General features: G+C 56.6%; 2 protein-coding genes across 5 annotated transcripts in view; one reads left to right on the top strand and one right to left on the bottom strand.

The window, feature by feature from the left end:
- LOC310831319 (cytoglobin-1-like) overlaps positions 1-22,789 on the top strand; it is a 108,672-nt gene that overhangs the window by 48,782 nt on the left and 37,101 nt on the right. The gene's annotated exons all lie outside the window — the stretch shown is intronic.
- Positions 19-22,225, bottom strand: AXIN1 (axin 1). Of its 4 annotated transcripts, none has more exons than XM_083711468.1 (11): positions 22,176-22,225; positions 20,254-21,234; positions 12,024-12,164; positions 9,185-9,281; positions 8,843-8,980; positions 7,816-8,351; positions 7,281-7,457; positions 6,387-6,632; positions 4,939-5,046; positions 1,917-2,084; positions 19-1,239 (listed from the first exon to the last, which is right to left on the bottom strand). In XM_083711468.1, exons 2-11 carry the CDS (start codon positions 21,132-21,134, stop codon positions 1,113-1,115), a joined length of 2,619 nt encoding a protein of 872 aa, XP_083567594.1. In that variant the 5' UTR covers positions 21,135-21,234; positions 22,176-22,225; the 3' UTR covers positions 19-1,112. The 4 variants fall into 4 exon arrangements, with proteins under 4 accessions (XP_083567594.1, XP_083567595.1, XP_083567596.1 ...); XM_083711469.1 differs by having other exon boundaries at positions 7,816-8,348; positions 22,176-22,218; XM_083711470.1 differs by lacking the exon at positions 4,939-5,046 and having other exon boundaries at positions 22,176-22,218.

Here is a 22,789-nt window from a genome sequence, read left to right as displayed (position 1 = left end):
CTCACAAACACGCAGAGCTGCCATCTGAACATGGGCTTTTATTCCATTATTATCCAAGTACCTTTTAAAAGATAAATTGTACAAGTCAACATGTGAAAAAAACATTCGGGAGATGCCAGCCGCTGTCCCAACCGCTGGTGGCTGATGCCATCTTTAGAAAATGTACATATTTACAAGGGAACCCTTCAGGAAAAAAGGGAAATGAAAAACCCGCAACGGGTCCGAGGCCTTCGGGGTCCCGGCCGGCACAGAGGGCAAGCGGGACCCGGGGAGGAGGCCGTCCGGGGCAGTGGGTGGCAAACAGAACAGGCGTTTGAAGGCACTCGGTGACGTACGCAAGAAGGTGCAGGGCTCTGGCGAGGGCAGGTGCCCCCACAGCCCAGGGGTACCTGGAGAGCAGCAGGGGGGGGGTCAGGCAACTGGGGAGGAGTGGGGAGACGAAGGCTGCCCCCGGAAGGGAGGCAGAGCAGAGGCAACCACCATCCAGGGTGGGGGGCACTGAATGCACCCAGATCTATGGGGCGCAAGGAGGAGGCTCAAAGGGGCAGCCCAGAGGTCCCGTCCCAGCTCCCAGCAAATACCAGGCTGGCCCTTCTCTAGACGATGAAATCTGCTCTCTCCTCAAGACTCCCCCCTCCCCAACCCCTCTGACCTGGCAAGGTGGGCAGCAAGGCGTGGAAAGGCCGCGGGCTGAGATGGAGGGGCCAGCCGCCAGCCATAGAGCAGCAAGGTGCAAAGTATCAAGTGGCAGCTAGTTCCACGGGTGAACAAGCACCCTTTGGAACCTCCCCACCTGTGGGGCTGCTGCCGCCCTCCCCGTCCCAGAGGAAGCATGTGCACTTTTTTGGGGGGGTGGCTGGACTGCCCCGTTCCTGATGATATCAAAACGGGCGGCTTCAGTGAATGGCCCCCTAATGCGCAAAGCTTTGGCGTTATGTTGAGGGGGCTGGTGGCCGCCCCACAGGCAGGCAGGCAGGCAGGGGGAAGGCAGAGCCATTCTGGGCAGCGGGTGTGGAAGGATGCCAGTGCTGCCGGTGCCCCCCCTGCCCCCCTCCCTGGCCGCCGCTTCCGTCCATCTCTGGCTGCTTCCGTCTCGCTCGGCCTCCTCTGGGCTAGTCAATCTTCTCCACCTTCCCAATGATCTTCTCCTCAAAAATGGGCAGGACGGCCTCATCCTCCCGCACCTCTTCGAACACCACGCCACAGTCAAACTCGTCGCTTACTTTCTTGAAGTAATACCTGCAAGATGGGGGACAGAGAGTGTCTTTTTAAACCAGGGTGGAGAAATCTGTGTCACTCCAGGACTGCAGCCCCCATCATTCCTGACCGCTAGCCATGCTGCTGGGAGCTGAAGTCTGGCGACACCAGGAGGGTCCCCACAGCTCCCCCTGCTTTAAAGCAAGTTTCTAGTCCTCATCAGAATTTCAAGAAGGGTCATGTGGTGTATGGCTGCGCTGACAGAGGGCTCCCCTCACAGCTCAGGTGCTCCCGACTCCTGCCACCCCCACCTCTAAAATGGGCCCATTCTGCTCTCTGCCAAGAAACTAGATGTTCTGCAAAAAAGTGGAAATTGTCGGTTCAGAAGAAAGCGTGCAACTCTGAACATGACGTGCCATTTAGTGTGTTTGGGGTTTCCCTTGGCACAGGCTTCCTCAGCTCTGATGCAAACAAAATCGGGTTTTGACTTGAGTTTCCTTCTCCAAATACCTCTTGGCTTGGTTTTGCACATGATCCATCTCCCAGGCGCCCTCCCCCTGCCTCTTTCCTGGTTCTGTGCCAACCGTCAGAGTTGGGGCCCACACATTTGTGGGACTTGCCATCTGCAGGGGCAGATGCTGGAGGCCACGAGCCAAAGAGGGGAAGCACCAGAGGCAAGGCTTTTTGCCCAGGGACCCGAGGCATCCCTCCCTGCTCACCTGTAGTTCCCTTTCTTGGTGAGCAGCTCCTTGAAGTGGCCCAGGGTGACGACACGGCCTTTGACCAGCGTGCGGTAGGGGATGGGTTCTCCGCAGAAGTAGTAGGCCACCACAATGTTCTCGCAGGGCTGAGCGGAGCTGGCCCCTGGCCTCTTCTGCACCTTCGCCCTGCAAGGCAAACACAACGCAAGCTCTTTACACGGCGGGAAGCCAATACACCACCTGCTGAACTTCCTTGGAGGGAGGGAACCGGCTCCCTTGCAAACCGGGGGCAAGAACGGCACAGGCACCCCCTACCGGGACCCAGGAAGCTCTGGGGGAGAACAGCTTCCTCTCCAGTCCCAGAAGCCCAAAGGAGAAGAGCGGCAGGTGACTGGAACTTCCCATAGCCAAAGGGCAGGAACACAGAGAGAGGAAAAAGCCACAGCTCAGAGAGGGGGATGCCCAGGCTGGGGTGGGTGGGTGCTGCAGCCATCCCAGCATTGCTACCTGGGGAAGAGGGGGACAGATACCCCCAACGCTTACTAGGCAGGGAGCTGAGCAAAAGACCTTTCCAAAAGAGGGGGGGGGGGGTTTGGTTGCCTTCAAAGACCGAAGGATTTGTTCAGACAAAGGGATGCCACCTCTTTCTCTGGGAACGACTCGGCGCCAAGATGTCCCTGCTAAGGGAAAAGCCCTCGCTTGCCAAGGAACCTCCTTCAAGGAGCTTCGCCAAGAGCCCTGGACCAGCACACAGCTCAGCTCCTGCACAATTCAGCTCCCTTCTGTAGGAAAGGGGGCAGGAGGGGCTCAAAGCAAGAAACCGTCCCACTGCTCCGGCACAAGCAATGAAGGGGCCGTTGGTACCCGGCTGCACCCCTCCACTCGCCAGCCTGTCCTTTCCCTTCGCCAGCCCACCCTGGCTCTTTGCACGCCGGCCGGGTGCTCAGACCAGACGTAAAACCTTCTAGTGCGGCAGGAGAGCTGGAATAAAATTCACATCTGGCAAACAAGGGCCCCTTTGGTTTCAGATAGTGCAGGGGTGAAGGTAAAGGTAAAGGGAACCCTCACCATTATCTACTTGCACTTTAATGTGCTTTTGAACTGCTAGGTTGGCAGGAGCAGGACCGAGCAACGGGAGTTCACCCCGTCGTGGGGATTTGAACCGCCGACCTTCTGATCGGCAACCCCTAGGCTCCCATGTCCCTTAGGGGTAGATGAGACTAAAAAGCCCAGAACACAAATATTCATGGCCCTCTGGTGGCTATGATGGCTCATTTAACAGAAGTCATGTATTTAGGGCTACCATACTTCCGGATTTCCCCAGATATAACTGGGATTTCAAAGGCGGAATTGACATCCCGGAGGAATTTCTGAAACGCAATGCTCTTTTTGGCGTTTTTGAAAGCTCAACAACTTTTGGGGCACCCTGGTTTTTACTTTTTGAAATATGGCAACTTGATTCTGACCAAAAGAAGTCTCCTAGGCCTAGATCATGATACAGTCGTACCTTGGAAGTCAAACAGAATCCGTTCTGGAAGTCCGTTCAACATCCAAAACATTTGAAAACCAAATTGTGTCTTGTGATTGGCTGCAGGAAGTTCCTGAAGCCCCATTGGACGTTCTGGTTGCAAAAGAAAGTTCGCAAACCGGAACACTCAATTCCAGGTTTACGGCATTTGGGAGCCAAAACATCCGAGTTCCAGGGCGTTTGGGATCCAAGGTATGACTGTCTACACAAGGAGGCTTAATTTATTCAGAATCAAGTCTGTACTTCCAGAGTTAACACTAAATGCATTCCTTCTGGAGGATCTGTGAAAATGTGTGTCCTGGTTTTTTTAGACTCATGTTCTATCCATGAACCATCTGAAACCAAAGGGGCATGTTGGTTGCCAGATGCAAAAAAATATTGGCATTCTTTGCAGCTCTCCAACCCCAAAAGGCAAGCCACAGAACCAGCCCCACAGGCCCCACGGCAACAACAGTTGAGAAGAACGTCGGAGGAGATCTGCTGCCACAAAGGCCCCCCTGGCCCAGCACCCTCTCCCCGTGGCCCAAAGCAGCTGGAGGCCAGCAATCCTCTCCTGCTGCTGCCCCCCAACGAGAAACAGGCGGCCTTCCACTGGCACCAGGGGGCATCAGCCCTAGAAGCCGCGGACCCTCCTCCTCCAACTTGTCTAATCCCATTTTAAAGCTGCCCAAGACTACCTGCCGCTAACACCTGAGCTGAACTGGGCACCAGGGCAGGTGGGAGGCTGAGGCCAGGGAACCAGAGGAGCCAGAAAAACAAGGACTCCCTGAGCAGGGAAGGCGTAGTGGAGGCTGCCTGCCAGATCAGAGGCTTCCCAGCAGCAAGTGAACGGGCACATTGGGGGCAAGGAGGCTCCAGAGGGGTCCCCGCAGCCTCCCTGCTGTGCCCTACGGGACCACCTCTCCTGGCATGCCCCGCGGAGGACCTTAAGGTCCACAAATGACAACACTTTGGAGGTCCCGAGCCTCAGGGTGGTTAGACTGGTTTCAACTAGGGTCAGGGCCTTTTCAGTACTGGCCCCATTTTGGTGGAACGCTCTGTCACAAGAGACCAGGGATCTGCGGGACTTGACGTCTTTCTGCAGAGCCTGCAAGACAGAGCTGTTCCGCCTGGCCTTTGGTTTGGACTCGGTCTGACCCTTATGTTTCCCTCCCCTTATGGTCTTGAGGCTGCATTTTAACCTGCATTTTAAATTGGTTCCCCCACCTCTCTTTTTCCCGTATTATGTTTTTACTGTGATTTTATTGGTGTTAGCCGCCCTGGGCTCTGGCCAGGGGGGGCGGGGTATAAATAAAATTTATTATTATTAATTATTATTATTACTACTACTACTACTACAACTACAACTACTATTATGAGGGTTCCCTGCCTGGTCCAGCCGCCCCGTGTCTGAGGCCGGTCCTGGCAAGGCGGCAGAGCGAAGCCTCCCAGGGCGAGGAGTGGGGAGGGTTCTAGAGAGGCTACGGGATGGGTGGGTGGGAGGGAGGAGACAGGAAGAGCTGGGGCACCTACTCAGACTCGGAGAGATCCAGGTCGGAGACGGCGGGCACCACACTCAGCAGCGGCATGCAAGCCGGCCTGACAGAGGAGCGACCTCGCTGGATCACCTCTTGGGCATACCTGGGGAACAATCTCAGACATTAGACAAGCCTTCCTGCCGCCGGCCGGCCGGGGAGCCCCGTGGGGTGCAGGCCCCAAAGGTCGGGGGACTGGGGCCTCCTCTCTCTGCCCCTCTCCCGGGGGCCTGCCTAGGGGGCTCTGCCACGTGGGGAAGGAGGGAGGGGGCCCGGGAGAGGCGCTGGCAAGAGACCCAGGCCAGGGCCAAAAGCACAGCTCTGCTCGGGGCCCAGAAACACAACAGGAGCCGACCTGGTGGCCGTTTGGGGCAGGAGGGTGGATGGGTTTAAAAAGGGATCCGACAACTTTGCGGAGGAGGAGGAGGAGGAGGCTCTCAATGGCCAACAGCCCCCCTGGCTAGGCTCTGAGGCAGCGATGCTTCTGAACCACAGCAGCTGAGCGTCTTCCTGGGATCAGGCCCCACATCCAGGTTCCCTTTGGGGCCCTCCTCTGAGAACAGGATGCCAGATTAGAGGGGCCATGGGCCAGATCCAGTGGGGCTCTCCTGATGAAGGGGGCGCCACACCCCAAAGGCCACCAGCAGCGGAGGCGTCTTCCCCCCATGACAAAGGGGGTTGAGAGCTAGTCACCTGGGCCCAAAATGCACACACACACCCCACCCCTCTGGAGCAAACAGGCCCCCTCAGCTCCCTCACAGTCGCCTGTGTCTTTGTGTGTGTGTGTGGGGGGGTGGTTTCCTCACAAGAGCTGGCAAGTCTCACACCGCAGCCTCCCAACTGCAGCACATAGCAGAGGGCGCCCCCCCCCCCAAGCATCTTTGTCTGTTCCTCCAGTCGAAGAAGAAATGAGCGCCAAGGGGCAAGAAGCAAAGGGAGCTGCTCTGCCCGTTGCAGCTGAGATACCCCCACCAGCCACGACCCCAAAGTCCCAGAGGAGAAGGAGGCGCTTTCTCTTCTCTCCCCCCCCCCACCGCAAGTGCTGCTCTGCTGAGCAAGTAGAAGTGCAGAGGGGAGGGCTGTGCAGAACACCCACCAGCCAGCAGCAAGCTCTGGACTGCAGTTTCTCCCAGGAGTGGAGGGGCCAGACCAGCCCCTGGGGGCAGCAGACCCCCTGCAAGGCACACCGCCCCCCCCCCCAGGTTTTGCTACAGGTCCTTGAGGGTGGGGAGTGTCTTTTGACCCCCATCTCCAGCTGTTCAAGGCCCTTCTGCCTGCCTGCCGGGGAGCCAAACCCAGCAGCCCCCTCCTCACTCTGAAAGGCAGTGCGCCAGGTGCAGGGCCAGGGGGTCTGGGGGGAGACAACCACCCACCCACTCCTGGTCAACCCCTTGGCCAGGACAAGGACACCCCCCTCCCCCCAAGAGTGCCCCCCCCTGGCCATACCGCTGCTTGGCTGGCGGCTTCCCCGTCCTCTTCTCCTCCTCCTCCAGGCGCCGCCGGGCTTCCTCCAGCTGCGTCAGCGGGTTGGGGGCCGGGTTGGGGGGCATGGTGGGGTCCTGGATGAAGGGGTGCGAAGGCTGGACAACGTTGCGCAGCTGGGCGCTGACCCATGGGTGGACGGCCATGGGGCGCTCCACGGAGACTGGCCGGGGCAACTCATGGGGCAGCTGCTTCTTGGCCCCGGAAGAGCTGGGGGGGGAGAGAGAGAAAGCAGAAGAGGTTTTGGGATAGTACAAGTAGTGCTGTAGAAGGGAGTGAAAGAGGCACCCCCCCCCCGAATTTTAGCCTCACGCAAACTGCCACTGGAATTAGAGAGCCCAATGTCCCCCTCCTTGTGGAATTGGGGGGGAAAAACCTGTCAAAGGTCTGGCCAGTTCTCTCCCTCTCCTATGTGCAAGAACCCCCCCCCCCCGACAGATCAGTGGAGAGCAACAGATAAGGGGCTCTCTGCCTCCTGCCCCTTCCCCGAGGAACTGGAAAGTTGAGGGGGGGCATCTTCTTCTGAAGGCCTGGAGGGGGGAAGAGGGGGCAGCCAAACATAATATATACCGTATTTTTCGCTCTATAGGACACACCGGACCATAGGACGCACCTTGTTTTAGAGGGGGGAGAACAAGATAAAAAATCTCCCCCTCTCTGCCCAGCGCCCCTTCAGAGAAGCGACAGGAGGTGCTGCGCAGAGAGGGGGAGAATTTCCCCCCTTGTTTTCCCCCTCTAAAACAAGGTGCCGCTTAAGGAGGCAAGCCCCCTTGGGCTCCCCCCTGCAGCCAGGCAGCCTTGCTTTCTGGCAGTGGAGCTTTCGCACCCGTGACCGCCCGCTCCCCCTGCCCCTCTCACCCGTGGCCTGTCTTCTTGTGCCTGCTGATTTCCTTCTCGCCTTCGATGATCCACTGCATGATCTTCTGGTTCTTCTCCACGTCCTCCGAGGAGCCTGGAGCGTCATAGCCACTGCCGTCACTCTTCCCCAAATCGGCTTTCTTGACGCTCCTCTTGGAGAGCAGGCCAGCTTTCCCGCTGCAAGGAAGGAGGAAGAAAACAACTGCCTCAGTCATGAGTTGCTCCCAAGAGTGGGATGGGGGGGGGGTGATCTGCTGCACTGCAGGCAGCAGAAACCCAGGGGATTGGGACCCCAACCCTCCGCTTGTCAGCATGAGCTCTCTCTCTGTGCTGGAACGCCCTCCCTCGCTGCCCCACAGACACTGGACCTCTTCCAGCGCCAGCCACTGGCGTGCACCAGAAGTCTTCCTCGCCGGGAAGGAAGCTCCATGGTGTCGCCCCCCCCCCCCCGAGCATTTCTGCCTGGCTGCCCCTGCCCACCTGCGGCTCACAGGGGCCAATGCCGTCCCAATGGGCCCCCTCCGCCACCACTCACCCATAAGCCGAGGGGTCCGGGGGCCCCAGGCTCTCCCCATAGGCCCGCGACTTGGCAGCGTAGCTGTGCGCGTCTACGTTCCAGGCGAAGGGTCCCGGCGCGCCCTGGCCGGCCTCCGCCTCGGGCGGCTCCTTGGGCTTGAGCGCCCCGTGGTGGTGGACCAGGTGGTGGTGGTAGACGTGCTTGTGGTGGTGGAGGCCGGCCGCGTCCGCCTTGAGGGCCGCCTTGGGGCCGTGCTTGCCGTGCCCGAGGGGCACCGTCCCCAGGAAGCCGTGCAGCTTGCCGGCCAGGCCGCCCTCGGGGGAGCGGGGCTTGGGCGAGTGGCGCCCGGGGCCCGGGGACTGGCAGCCCGGCGTCTTCATGACCCGCTGCACGTGCTCATCCAGGATGCTCTCGGGGTTCTCCTCGTGGGCGTCCCGGAGCTGCATCTCGGCAAAGCGGGGGGCGAAGTGGGGCAAGGCCTGCGGCAGGGGGAGCTTGTGGCCCGCCAGGGGGGCCCCCAAGGAGATGTCGGCTTCCTCACCTTCCTCCTCCTGCTGGGAAACACAAGGCGGGTCAAGGGAGGGCGGGGGGAGACAGATCTTAGGGAACACCGGCCGGGAAGAGTAAGTGAGGGGGCTGGACGGGGGGGGAGGTGTCAGGGGCTAGCTGGACAAAGAGGAGAGGTGGGAGGCGCCAGCCGGGGAACCCCCAAGGGAAGACGGCTCAGAGCCAGGGTGGTGGGAGAAGATTGGGAGGTGTTGGATCCTGAAGGGGCAACAGGATTTAGGGAGCAGGTGACAGGGAGCAGTTCAGACTCAGAGGCTGAAGCAGAGAAGGGGGGGGGGCGGTCAAGGGACTGCAGAAGACTCCAGGGAGTCTGCCTCTCCGCCTGTGACAAGCACCGCTCCCCCCAGTCTCTGAGAACGTGCAGAGTTCAGAACGAGAGGTGCACAGACATCATCTGATACTGCTTGGGAAACATCCCGGCAAGGCTGGGGCAGGGATCTCCACGCAAGCCCCAGCTGCCCCCGCCGCCCCTACTGACCGCTCGGACACGCTTCAGGCGCTCCTCCAGCTTGGCCTCCGCCTCCCGGTCCCTGAGGACTTCCTCCAGGCGGTTGATCAGCTCGGCAGCAAATTTCTGTGGTTCAACGTGGATATCCTTTGGCATTCGGTAAGTACGCTGTGGGAACGACACGCAGCCCTGGTTGGCAAAGGAGCCGGCCACACCCCAGCAGCACACAAGGCCCCGGCCAGAGCCCACCCTCGCTTGCCCACCAGCCCTCCCGACTCTGACTGGCAGCTGCAGAAGGAGAAAGGCCTTTCCCAGGGGCTGGTCCTGCTGGGCCTCATCCCTCTGGAAGACAGGAGGCTTGGCGTGACTCACGGGAATGTGAGGTAGTGGCACACGTCCATTGGCTTTGGCACTTTCCTGCATCTCTCGGCGATGCTGCTTCCGGAGTCGGTACGGCGGGATCCCGTCTCTGGCAAGAGGAAACAGTGACAGTTTGCGCAGGGCAAGTCAAGCTCCAGGTGGAAAGGGGTGCAGGGGGGACAGCGCAGACGGCCAGGGGTCACGGACCGGCTGGAGGCAGAGTAGAGGGGGAGGCAGCAGCCGGGGAAGCCCCAGGGCAAGGAGGCTGGGCGACCAGGGGTGGTCAGAGGGAGAAGAGGGAGCAGACTGCTGGCAGGTGTTGGAAGCAGAAGAGGCAACAGGGTTTAGTGAGCGGGAAGAGAGCAGTGCAGACTCGGAGGCGGAGTGTAGGCAGGCTGTGGAAGAAGACAGGGAGACTTCCCTCCTGCTGTGAGCAGCTGCCCTCCCCACTGGTCTCCCAGAATATGCAGAGAAATTACGACAGCGGAGCCACGAGAGGCAAGAAGACAAAGGCTTGGGTCACTGGGGAAGGAGCCTTAGAGAGCGAAGGGAACTCCTTCAATGGCACCCTTTAAATGGCACCTTTTTGAACTTTAAAGCCCTATGCGGCCTAGGATCCACGCACCTACAGGACCGCCCCTCCTGGCATGCCCCGCGGAGGACCTTAAGGACCACAAATGACAACACTTTGGAGGCCCCAGGTCTCAAGGTGGTTAGATTGGTCTCAACTAGGGCCAGGACCTTTTCAGTACTGGCCCTGACTTGGTGGAACGCTCTGTCACAAGAGACTAGGGCCCTGCGAGACTTGACATCTTTCCACAGGGCCTGCAAGACAGAGCTGTTCCGCCTAGCCTTTGGCTTGGATTCGGTCTGACCCTCATGTTTCCCTCCCCTTATGGTTTTGATCTATAGGCTGCATTTTAAATTGCATTTTAACCTGTATTTTAAATTGGGGTTTTTTCTTATTATGTTTTTATTTTAATTTTACTGGTGTTAGCCGGCCTGAGCTCGGCTCTGGCCGGGGAGGGCGGGGTATAAATAAAATTTATTATTATTATTATTATTATTAATGGGAGCAAGACTTCCTGGAAAGAGAATTCCCGAGACCACTAGGATTTTTCAGGGGATACTCAAGGCCACGCAGCACCGTCACCTCTTTTTGTTGTTGTCAAACAGTGTGGCACATACTGTAGCGGCTTCATGGCGAGTACTGGCACTTATTTTTCTAGGAAAAAACCCCTGCTCACGCCTGACACCGGTGGTGCTGCCGCCTTTCCCCGCAGGGGCTGATTCCGGAAGGCCTCCCTGGATGCCAGGCCCACATCTTGAAGCAGGATAGCAAGGTCCACAGGGGAGGGTGTGAGGGCCACATTGCAAGGCATCTCACAAGAAGGGATCTTGCCCCCCCCCTGGTCAAGTCCTGCCAGCATCCTCCTCTGACACAGGCTGGCTGCCACCACTGCATGCCCACAGCGGCCTCCGTGGTCAACGGCTCAGACTTCTCCCCCCCTCACTTCCATCGCAGGTGCCCACTTCCCAGGACAACCTGTAGATGGCTAAATATTCTGCCCCCCCTTATTTATAAGAAGAGGCTGGCAAATGTGTCCCCTGTGGCAGGCATGCCAGGAGGAGGGTGCCTCAGGCGTGGAGCTGTAATTGCGGCAAAGATTCAGGATTTATTAGGTGTTATTTTTAGAAATAGGCAGCCTGTGGGGATCATTCTTAAGGGAGCAGCGCAACCTTCGACCAGCATCTCTGCAATGGGGAAGGGCTTCATCCCCCACTGCAGCTCCAACGGCAGTTTCCTGACCTTCGGCACAGAAAAAGCCCCTTGTAAACCCGACATTTGTTCTTCATTAGACCCTTCCCTGGGCTGCTGCTGGCTCTCGTTACAGCTTGCGTGGATTTACTCAGGTTAAATAAATCTGGAGTTTCAAAAATGAATTTCTGCAGGAAGAGAAGGCTGAGGCCTGCAGAGACCTTTGTGATGCTGCAAGGGTGGCGACCGTGTCTCTGCCCTCAGCGCAACGCAAATGGCTCTGACCGCAGGCAGGTGGACGCTTTCCAAACGCACAAGTCCTCCAGGGCCAGGGAAAGTCACACTCAGCCACCACTCCAAAGGAGGCCTGGCATGGAGAGCCCTCAGAAGCCAAGGGGATGTGTGTGTGGAGCTATTAGCCCCGCAGCTGGGAAAGCCCAGGGGGTCTGCAGAAGAAGCCGGAGCAGGCAATGGGAGGCAGGCTATGAGGACAAGACTCCCGTCAGCCACTTGCTGGGAGACAGGCCTACCTGCCTGCAGCAGTGGGAAGGGCGAGGCAAGCTGCCATTTTGCTAATATTGTTTTACAGATTATAACTGCTTTACTGATGACTTGTTAATCATATAACATGACTTATGCTGTAACTGTGATGCTTAGCTTATTTTTTAGTTGCTGGTTTGTTAACCAAAAGGGTTTTACTGGCTATTTGTTAATTATTACATGTACTATACGTAATCGTATTATATTCCAGGCTGTTCTTGCGGTGCTCTGTTCCGCTGTTGCTATTTATTGTTTGTAAGCCACTTTGGGATTCGCTGGAATGGAAGGCAGTGTAGAAATACAGTACACCAAATCGAATCAAGGCAGCAATAAGCAGGCTCCCCTGGCTACCTGGCTCCCTCCAGATGTTGCTGGCCTTCGACTCCCCCTTCCTCCTCCCTGGCTCCCAGGGGGCCAAGCTGGCTGCTGGGATTTGGAGTCCAGCAGCGCCTGGAGAGGACTCCTGTGCAGGCCACGCCCCCTCTGCTCGCTGCTCCGCCCCCTTGCCCTGGCAGCCCAATCCCAGGTGTCTCTCTCGGGGCAGGTACTCACACGCTGCTGTCTGTCAGCGACATGGTGTCGGCGTCACTGGACATGCTGTGCTGCTCGCTGTCGTTGGCGCTGGTGGCGGGTGCCAAGGCGTAGCCCGTGTTGACGTAGTAAGGGTTGACTGGCTCTCTCCAAGGCCCATGCCTGCAAAGGAGCAGAAAGAGAGAAGGGGGTCCTGGTCACCCTCCGGACTCCAGTCCCTCGAGGACCCCGCCCATCCAGCCTTCAAAATTCCCCGGGCACCAAGTGCATTTCACAACTGGCGTGGGTGCCAACTGTGACCACACAGACATGCCCACCTGGCTGGCCCCTCCAGCTTTCTTAAGCAGGTTAGCAGAAGAGTTCCATTTGTCTCCCACCTTTTTCTCCAAGGAGTCCACGGTTCATGCCCCTCCTCATTTGATCCCTACAATGACCCTGTGAGGTCGGCTAGGAGGCTGTGACTGACCCAGTGAGCTTCATGACAGAGTGCGGATTCGAACTCTGATCTCCCAGGTCTTCGTCTGACATTCTCACCACTACACCCCACTGCCTTCCTAAAGTACTTCTGCTATGGAGCAGCTCCATATATTAAGTCGGTAAATAAATAGCGGGAAGGCAATATGTCCATGAGAGAAGGATTGGAAATATTTTCCTGGAAGCCTGAATTTTATTTACTCTGGATGGTTGATTTTGAGGTTTTAATGTGTTGCAAACCACTTTGAGATCTTCTTTCTTTAAAATATAAAGCGGTAGAGACATGAACGGTGGCGATGAAGAATAATGGCGCCTCTGACATTCGGTTGTGGCAACCATAATAACCAAGGTTTAAGGTGCCATTTGGCAACTGGCCTATATATCTGAGCCACCACAGAAACATGGAGCCAACGTGGGTGGACTACAGCACTTAGAGGACGCTTAACTCACCACCGGAGGGTGATAAGAGGAAGAACAAAGAAAAGTGGGCTTGACTGCACGCTCTCAATTTATATCCTTGATGAACAACAGCACAACGATCTCCCTTCCATCTCCGTCACAGCAGCCGCTATGGAGAAATCATCTTAAGGCTTTAGACTGACATGTACCCTGAGGATGGCAGCTTAATCTTTAATGTAGAAGATTTTCCAAGTTGGTTTTTTTGCCTTACAACTGTATACAAGACAATAATACATGTACATGTATTTTGTCCTGGAAAGCAAGACTTCATGCTTGGTAACTGTTTGTAAAGGTCCCAATATAGTCCATATGGGGGGGGGGTACAATTTGCCTTTGGCACCTTCTGGGTCCCACCAATGGGGACTGCAAAGGGGGCAGAAGCAACTTGGAAGCTCCTGCAGAGAAGCAGCCCCACAACTAGGAAGTGCCAAAGGCGTCTGGTCACACGTACAAAAGCCCCCCAGCACAGACCTCCACCATTTCCCAAACTAGATGGCACTGAGCAGCCAGCAGAGGGAGAACACCAGCCCCACAAGGCACACCCACATTGCACGGGGTCAAGGACCAAGGAAGCCAAAACTGGGCTCCCAAGAAGGCAGCCAAGGCATGGAAGGGGCTGAGCTCAGGTGCCGATTCATTCCCTGACAGTTGTGGCGGAAAGCACTGGGGAAAACCCTTGGAAAGCCGTGGTCAACCAGAGAAGATGGCAGCCAACCAGAGAGGACCCAAGGCTGCTTCACGTGCGCCTCTGGAGAGTGTCTTCCATCTGCCCAAAGGCTTCCTGGGCAGAAGTCTCCCAAAGAGAGCAAAGGAGCAAGGACCCCGTATCACCCACCCCCAGGGCTGGGCTCTTGCAGGTGCTATAAATGGGTAAAGGTAAGGGACCCCTGGACGGTTAAGTCCAGTCAAAGGCGACTATGGGGTTGCGGCACTCATCTCGCTTTCAGCCAAGGGAGCCGGCGTTTGTCCACAGACAGCTTTCCGAGTCATGTGGCCAGCAGGATTAAACCGCTTCTGGCACAACAGGACACTGTGATGTAAGCCAGAGCGAACGAAAACACTGTTTACCTTCTCACCACAGAGGTACCTATTTATCTACTTGCGCTGGTGTGCTTTCGAGCTGCTAGGTTGGCAGGAGCTGGGACAGAGCAATGGGAGCTCACCCCGAAGGGGAGATTTGAACCACCGACCTTCTGATCGGCAAGCCCAAGAGGCTCAGTGGTTTGGACCACAGCGCCACCTGCATCCCTGCTATAAATGAAAGTGGGAAGGAGACCTGGGGTTTTTCACCTGAGGCTGGAGTTAAAAAATGCTTCCCTGTGGACATGGAATGCCCAAAGGGAGACCCAGCCAGCCATGATCAGGGACAGCACAGTTTAAAATACCACATAAGGCTGATTAATATTCTACAGACTTTTAAATATGCTTGGGGGGGTATTGTGTTTTCCTTGTTTTGTTTTAACTGTTTACTTGTGCTTTTACCTTGCATTTTTACCCTGTGACTCACCCCCTGAGATCTTGTAAGAAAGGGCTGAATATAAATCTAATACACAACAACAACAATAACATGACCAGGTGTGGGGCAAACAGAAAGGGATTCTGGAAGAAGCACCTGCGTCCTTCACCCACCCGCATACTGCCCCCCTGGGGTGTGGATCTGGAGATCAGGCTGATCCACGGTTAGGGCCCTCGGAGGTGCCAGCACAAGGCTTCCTCTGACCCAAGGCAGCGGAGCGCTCCCCAAAGGCACCAGCGTCCCTGCCTTGCTGGCTGTACAAGAAGCGGCCCCTGAGCTTCTCCAGGTGGCCCTTCCCAGAAAGGCCCAGGCTCTCTCCGCATCCAGCAGGCCCAGCTCAGGGCAGGCAGCCATGAACGTTTCCCTTTATTAACAGAAATTCCAGGGAGCTTTTCATCTGGAATGCATTACTATGAGCAGAAGGAAGGAATGAAAGAAACGCCACCGTCCGCACACAGACGGGGGCAAACTGTTCCAGATCCCTTCCTGCCCTGTTTACAAGAGCGGCTTCGGCTAGGGAAGTCGGGGCAGAAAGCAGGCCTCCTGTTTCGGGAACGCCAGCCATTGTTCCTGCGGGTGCAGGCAGCCTCCGGGGCCAGCTTCCCCTCCAAGGAGCAGGACCCAGGTCCCAGCATGGGCAAAAGCAAAGGGCCACGCCAGCCCTTGCCACCTTCACGTGGCTCAGGACACCCAGCTGGGCCAAGAGCAGCCCGCAGTGGCCAAAGCAAGAGGGGCAGCGGGATTGGGGGGGGGGACACACACACTCCACCAGAGTATGCTAGCAGGAGGCCTGACCTGAGGGACTGGTAGAATTGCTCAGCACTGGTGATGGAAGGGAAAGATGGAGCAAGCTAGGCTGCTGAGATGCCAGGAAGAGGAGCTTCAGGTGAGGGGCAGGGGAGGAGGAGAGTCAGGGCCTGGGAGGAGCAGGAGGACTGGCCAGAGGGGGCAGGGGGCTGGAAGGGAACAAGGCATGCAGGGAAGGCTGAGCAAAGGGGCAGAGGCCTCCTCTGGCAGGCAGTTCTGGCTGTGTGACACAGGACCTGGGCAAGAGTCTGAGAGGTGGACAGACCCAAGGGGCAGTGGAAGGGTCAGGCCGTGGCCATGTTCCCTCCTGGGCAGAAGACCAAAGGACGGAGACAGGCCCCGACCCAACGGAAACAGACCCATGTCCCCAAGCTGCGGGTTTCCGTATTAAAAGCCCAGAGGAGTCGTCCGAGGATGCCCATCCCCAGGGTGGGCTCAGGGGCCCAGTCTGCATCCAGCAGCATACCAGCCCGGCTTCACCTAGTGGCACAGGCCGGCCTTGAGCATGAGCAAGTTGGGGGCTTTCAGCTCTGGTGGCTGAAACGTCTCTCTTTGCAGAGCTCAGAAGGAATCTCAACAATTTAAACAACAAGAGCCTCCCCCGCCCCCTCCCAGGCCGCCAGATTCGGAGCCACTTTTTCCATTTCAGCCAAATCCCATCTGCAAAGCTTCTGGGGTTGTTTTTTTAAAACACCTGTGCTACTTCGGATGCGGTGCAAGAGGGGCAAAAATGTCCCCCGAAAAGCGTTTTTACAGAGTCGCATCCATTCCTCACCCTCCATTCTGCGGTCTATTTTTACCCCAAACATTTGGTGCACAATTGAGGAGCAGCAGCAACAGGTGATGCCGTGATGCCTGCAAGGCGGGACGTGCGTTCGGATCACACTCACCAATCCAATTAGTTGTCGAAAAGGGGATGGAGGCAGGCCCCTCTGCAGAAATAAATTCCCCCAGCTAGCAAAAGCCTGCGTGCTTGGAGCTCCCTTTATTTGTAGGAAGTGCCGCAGGTGTCTATTGCACCCACAAAGGACATTTCCAACTTGAGCTTTATGGTCTGGAGGCACCTGGCACAGCTACCCTGCTGAAAGCGGGCAGGTCTGGGGGGGGGGGAGCCTCCTGGAAAGAACACAGGTGCTGCCTTGCGTTCCACGACTGTGGAAAGGCAGGCAGGACATCATGGTGGAAATGGTTAAAAATAAAACAGCAAAATCGGCAAGATATTCATGCAGAAATGGGACTTCTTGTTCCAAGAGGCAGTCAAGATTTTTAAATGGATCCTGTAACACAGAGGACGTGTGGCAAATTGTGTTTTGATCCAGTCAAAAAGTCTACCTCCCTTCGATAAGATTGTGCAAATGTATAGCAAGGAGGGCTCATTTGGGTGATTCCAAGGGAGAGAAAAACAGCCTCCCAAGTGTGCAGGCAAAACTGCCAAGACCCTTCCTGGGTCGGGAACTCCCACATGGAATTGTGCGAGGAGGAGAATGTGCTTTTTCACATTATGTGCCATGACAAACACTTTCCTGAACTCCTGAAAGAGTTCTTCTCTCTTGGAAACACACCAAGGTGCAGTCTGAAGTTGAACTCCAAACTGATTCAGGTGCATCAACTTCAAACACAAAACAAACACCCAATGAGACTGTGATTTTGGGGAAACTGGGGTTAAAACGGCCTTGAAGCTTGTCACTTCCACTGCCAGTATCGGGGCCCAAAGACGACGATCCCATTGATCCCTTACACAGGGCAGCAGCAACTTTTAAACCAGTGAAGTAAGAAAACCAGGTGGCTGTGGGCTCTGCTTAATAATAATAATTTTAATATTTATACCCTGCCCACCTGGCTGGGTTTCCCCAGCCACTCTGGGTGGTTCTGATTGCCCTCTTGCTAGCTCTGGAAACTGGGGAGGAGGAGCAGAAGGAGAAGGTTTCTCTTCACACAGACCCTGAAATAGGGTTTCCTTAGGAGTCTGAAAGCAGCCCCTAGGAAACAAGGACCACAGGTGTACTTTGCAAAGAAACCACACCACCACCTGCAGCCATGAACAAAAAAAGGATGTTTAGGCAAAGCATCCCCACCTGACCGTCCCCTCTCAGCATCAGCAGGTGCCCCATCAGGTCCCAAAGCTTCTCTCCGCCCCCTTGCCTCCCTCCCCCCTGGAACACCCTTCAGAGACCAGCATTGCTCTGTCATGGCAGGCAAGGGCTTCACCGCCTCACGTGCAATTCAAGGGCTGGGTGCAAAAGGGGCTTTCAAGGAACAGCCACCTGGAATGTTTTTCGTGAAGGTGGTACTGACAGCCGCCACCTCCCCCCCGTCACAATTCATCCAGAGGACCCTGTTCCTGGGACTGCTACCCATCTCCAAACACACTGGTGACCTTAAAACAGGGAATTCGGGAATCACGTTGCCAGAGGTAATCCTGGGTGATCGTCAATTAAGTTATACTCAAGTGCAGACCGGTTGAAATTAATGGACCTGTATGGATGGTGTTCATTCATTTCAAAGGGATTACTCCGAGTAAAACTTAGTAGACTACCACCCCACACATTTCACTCCGGTGTGACTCTGCCATAGGGACCAGCAAGGGAGGCAGAGAATCTGTCCTTCCAAATGGCTCCAGGCTGTGCTTTGTGTCGCTGTTTCAGCATTACAGGTGGACCCGTATAATCCCCCCCCCCTGCACACCTTCGCAAGTCATAAACAAGGAAGACGCACACTCTGTCATTGCAGAACAAGAAGAAACCTCTGTAAGCCTTGCTGTCTAGAGAAACAATGAATGGTTACCAAACTCAGCCAAAGTTACTTCAAAGCTACCATCTTCCCATCCCCGAAAACCAGTGTTCGAAATTCCCCAGGTGCCAGGCGCGTTTTGCAACTGGTGCGGTTCCAATCGTGCCCACGTGGAGATCTCTGGCAGCACCATCTGGCTGGCCCCTCCAGCTTTCTTAAGCAGAGAAGCAGAAGAGTTTATTTATTACCTTTATATCCCATCTTTTTCTCCAAGGAGTCCATGGTTCACACACCCCTTTTCAGTTTGATCCCTACAATGACCCTCAAAGGCTGTGACTGACTTCAAGGTCACACAGTGAGCTTCATGACTGAGTGGGGATTTGAACCCTGATCTGCCAGGCCCTGGTCCGACACTCTAAGCACTACGCCCCTTCTGCTCCACGGGCAGCTATATAGATTAAGTAGGTAAATAAATATGGGGAAAGCAAAATGTCACATAGAGAAGGATCTGAAATGTTTTCATTGAAGCTTGAATTTGTTTTATTCTGGATTGTTTAATTTGATGTTAAGATATTTTCTTTAAAATATAAAGCAGTATAAATCATCATCCCCGACGGCCGGGGGGGGGGGGGCAGGGAATGGCGCCTAAGCATTCTGTTGTGGCGACCGTAACTGAGGTTTAAGGTGCCATTTGGTGATTTGCTTTCCAACACAGCCTGAACTGCGGCAGCTCGCCTGGATGTTGGCACCACCCTTTAAATACAACTGTGCAGACTTCCAGCAACTCACCTGCCCAGGAGAGCCACAGCTTAAGTCTCAGGGTCTGACCTGTGTAGTGTCAAATGGTGGCCTTGCTTAAGCTAGGGCTGGCTACTTGCTGGCCTACAAAGTTCCCCATCTCTTATCTAGGAGGGGAAAGTTCTGGGACCTTTTGTATCCGGAAGAACTCCAAGGCCAGGGATGGTCATCTGGAGTTCAGGAGGAGGAATGCCATAGCGATACAGAGGAACAAGTCATAAACCTCTCTCTCTCTCTCTCTCTCTGAAAGGGACTTTTAGGAGTTCCAAAACTTTGCCCCCAGGAAAATGTTCTCCAAGAAGCACTTGGAGCAGGGGTCAGCAAACTTTTTCGGCAGGGGGCTGCTCCACCGTCCCTCAGACTATGTGGTGGGCCAGACTATATTTTGGAGGGGGGGAAAGAACGAATTCCTATGCCCCACAAATAACCCAGAGATGCATTTTAAATAAAAGCACACATTCTACTCATGCAAAAACACACTGATTCCCAGACCGTCCGCGGGCCGGATTGAGAAGGTGATTGGGTCGCATCCAGCCCCCAGACCTTAGGTTGCCTACCCCGGACTTGGAGGTTCAAACTCCACAAGGAAGGCCCAGTAGCTGGGATCGTTTCCCAGCCTCCTGAGTAAACTAGCAAGAGATCAGAGGAGCGCCTCCTTCTCTTGCGGTTTCGCATGCAACATTCCTGTCTCAAAACCCAGATGAAAACAGTACTCAAAACGGAAGGCTCCCAGCATCTGCAACAAGGGGCGGAATTTGCTTGGGGGACGATGAGATCCAGCTGTTGCCCTCCAGACTGCTAAGACAGTAAATGCAATAGGCGAAGTGGCTGGAAGAGCTTATCTCCAGAGCCTAGCAAGAGGGAGGGGGGACCTGCAAAAGCACTTCTTGGAGTTCCCCTGCTGTTTCTAGAACCTGCTGGTGCTGGGATTGGGTGGGGGACAAAGAGAGACAAATAAAATAAAATGCAATTTGAGCCTGGAAGCAGATCGTGGGATATCTGGATTGAGTGGATCTTTTTAAAAAAATCTTACTAGTTTATGCGCTATGTTCTTCTAATAAGTTTAGAGCTTATTCTAGGTTATAACAAAGTTGTTGGGGTGGGGTGGAATAGACGGTGTGAGACTCAGAGGCCAATTCTGGAGAAATTCCCAGCAATGCATCTATCGATAACTTCACCAAAATTGTTGCAAGAGCAGTTAGGCAGGACAGCAAAACTGCCAGGAGCTTCAGGCAGGGGCCGCAGCCAAGCATTGCAGACGGCAGGGGATGAGCTTCGCTCAAATCTCTGCCGCTGAAAGGAGGAAGTGCTGGGCCTGTAACCCCTTTCAGCCCTTCCCCAGCCACCAGGGGGCGCCTCCACATCCTGCCCTGCTACCCGGCGGAAGCAGACTTCTGCCCCACAAGGTGGGGGCATGTGGTGGGGCAAGCGAGCGTGGCTCACGCGGAGACAACCTGCAGCTCTCACCTGTACTCTCTCCCCTCGCTGTATCTCCTGGACGACGTGGCTCGCTGCGTGGCTGTCTCCAGGAGGAGCTTCTGGGTGAGCCGGCTGGAGGGTGCAGACTCCCGGCCGGCCATCTCCTCCTCCACCTCTTTGTCGCACTTCCATTCCTCGTCCTCGTTAAGGGTAGGCAAATAGCCGGGGAGACACTTCCCTGTCCCCGACCCTGAGCTCTGGTCACTGTACACCTTCGGACTCTCCCCACCCGTCCTTGTATACTCCAAATAAATATCCGACTTAAGGAAGAGGGGGTACGTGTTCTCCTCAATCATGGACTGGATCTCCGTCTGGGCCTGGTCAAACATGGCCGGGTCGATCAGCTGCTTCATCACACAATCTTTTATAAAGCTCTTCGTGGCCGGCTTGATCTGCCGCGACACAATCCCGTTATTGTCCAGAATGTACTTTTTGTAAATGGCCTTGGCCAGCTTGAGCCTCTTCTCCTCGTTGGAGTCACACGGCTCCAGCTTCCGGAAGCCGCTGCAGGCAAACCAGAAGTCCAGCAAGTCTGCGCAGTCCTCCTGCTTCAGGAAGGTCCGGAAGAGGTTTATCCCATCTTGGTCGTCCAGCAGAGAGTGCAGAGACTCTGCCCATCTCAGGTAGGGAGGGGTGGGAGAAGCGCTCCCCTCTGGCTCGTAGCCCAGGTCCAGGTCGGGGCGCCTCGGAGTGGCCGTGGAAGTCTCGGTTTTGATGGCATCGCACTTCCCGGAGTAGAACCCGTGGCCGCTTAGCCGCAGGTCCGTGGAAACGAGTTCTCCTTCCTCTCCTGGCACCGGGGGCCTCGGAGCATCCTCGGTGAAGCTCCCCCCAAGGTCCAGAGGGAAACCTTGGCCCTGCACACTCATCTTGACGGCATCCGCGGGCGCAGCAACAGCAGCAGCAGAACGGCGGCCCACGCCTCAGCGGCCCAGCAGCCCCTGCCCCAGGGGGAAGACACACGGCCGGCTGCAAGGTTGGAGAAGGAGGGTTAGAAAGCAGCGCAACGCTGGCAAGCTCACCCTTCCCAAGGCCCTGCAGCCCGCTCCTCCGAGGAAAAGAAGGCAAGACTTTGTCGGGCCAAGAGGGAAGAAGCTGAGCATCTTCTCCCCCAAATTAAGAGAGCCAAGGGCCCCGAATGAGCCACGCAAAGGACCTGAACGCAGCACACGCGCCTTTCTCCATCCTGAGACGGGCAATGGCCCCCCGAACCCCTAAGAACTTCCTGTCAATTCATGCACTGCAAAGATTAGGTGCAAAGTTCCCTTTCTGGTCCTGATCCTGGAAAGGCCCAAAGGGGGGGGGGGAATCAACACCGAGTGTAGCTTTTTTTGACAGCACACCGGGATGCAAAAGGATGCAGCGGGGGCTTTTAAGAAACCTCCCGAAAATATTATTTGTGCGAAGTATCGTGGGGGGCTCTTAATAATAATAATATCTTTATTGTCATTGCCCCCTCTCGGGGACCACGAAATGACTTGGCTGCTCCATCCACCCAGGCAGGGCACTCCACAGGGGAGAGGGGAAGGGGCACAGGAGAGTCATTCTATATTCCATTGTGCCACAGAAAGCCCTTCTGGAGCCTTTGGGGGCCCAGGAAGCCCCGCCACTCCACTCCTCCGGCTCGGGGGGCTGAGGAGCCCCCCCGTGCCCAGCCCCCAAGGGTGCAGGGCAGCTCCTGGGTTGGGCGGGAGCCCCTGGGTCTCCGGCTGGGCGCGACAGCCTCCTGCCTGGCGGGGGTGGGCTGGATGACCCCGGGGGTCCCTCCGGAGGGAGCCAGCCCTTCGCGGGAGGGGCGCGCGGGGGCACTTCCTGAGGGGGGACCCTCCTCCCGCCCTCCCCGACACGCGACAGGCACGTGTGAAGGCGGCCGCCCGGCCCCGCAGCAGGCGCAGGCCCGTCTCCCTCACCGGGACAAGGAGGCGAGCCGCGGCCCCGGCCCCGGACGGGACGCCGCCGCCAAGGCCGCCAAGGCCGCCATCACCCGCGCTGCCGCCGCCGCCGCCGCTTCTGCCGGTGTTGGGCCTGGTCGCCGTCCTGCTCCTGGTCTCCGCCTCCTCCCGGCCTGGGCCGCCTCCTCCTCTCCGGCCTCCCTCGCGCTCCCTTCCGCCGCCGCCGCCGGAGACGGACGAGGCTCGCCAGCGCCCCCGCAGGCCGCGCCGGGAACGCCAGGGAGGGCAGGGCTGCGCGCGCAGGCGGGCCGCGGGGGAGGTCGCCTAGCAACGCCAGGGGAGGGCCCGGCCCGGCGCCGACCGCTAGGCGGCGCTGCTGCTGCCGGCCAGGGACCGGAAGCGAGGAAGGCTTTCGCCGGGGCGCCGCGCGGCGCGGGGTCCGACTAGATGACCCCGGGGATCCCTCCGGGCCCCGTGGCGCGGGGTCCTAGAAGAGGCCTGGGGACGAGACGGGGGGGGGGGGTTACTGTTTTGTCGCTTCTGTCGGGGCTATTTGTTTGCGCATCTTTGATCTGGGTTTTTTTAAACAAAAATCATGGTAAATCTTTATTGATTTAAAATACAAACGTACA

This window comes from Podarcis gaigeae, assembly GCF_964106915.1.
Source record: "Podarcis gaigeae genome assembly, chromosome: 14".
Taxonomy (NCBI): Eukaryota; Metazoa; Chordata; class Lepidosauria; order Squamata; family Lacertidae; genus Podarcis; species Podarcis gaigeae.
This window is presented reverse-complemented; position numbering and strand designations above follow the sequence as displayed.

Excerpts from the sequence above, each read along its gene's own strand:
- AXIN1 (XM_083711468.1), bottom strand. The coding sequence starts at position 21,134 with ATGAGTGTGCAGGGCCAAGGTTTCCCTCTGGACCTTGGGGGGAGCTTC. Across the intron at positions 9,282-12,023 it reads TCGCTGACAGACAGCAGCGT|AGACGGGATCCCGCCGTACC; the intron begins GTGAGTACCTGC and ends TCCTCTTGCCAG. Across the intron at positions 7,458-7,815 it reads CCGGACCCCTCGGCTTATGG|CGGGAAAGCTGGCCTGCTCT; the intron begins GTGAGTGGTGGC and ends CCTTCCTTGCAG.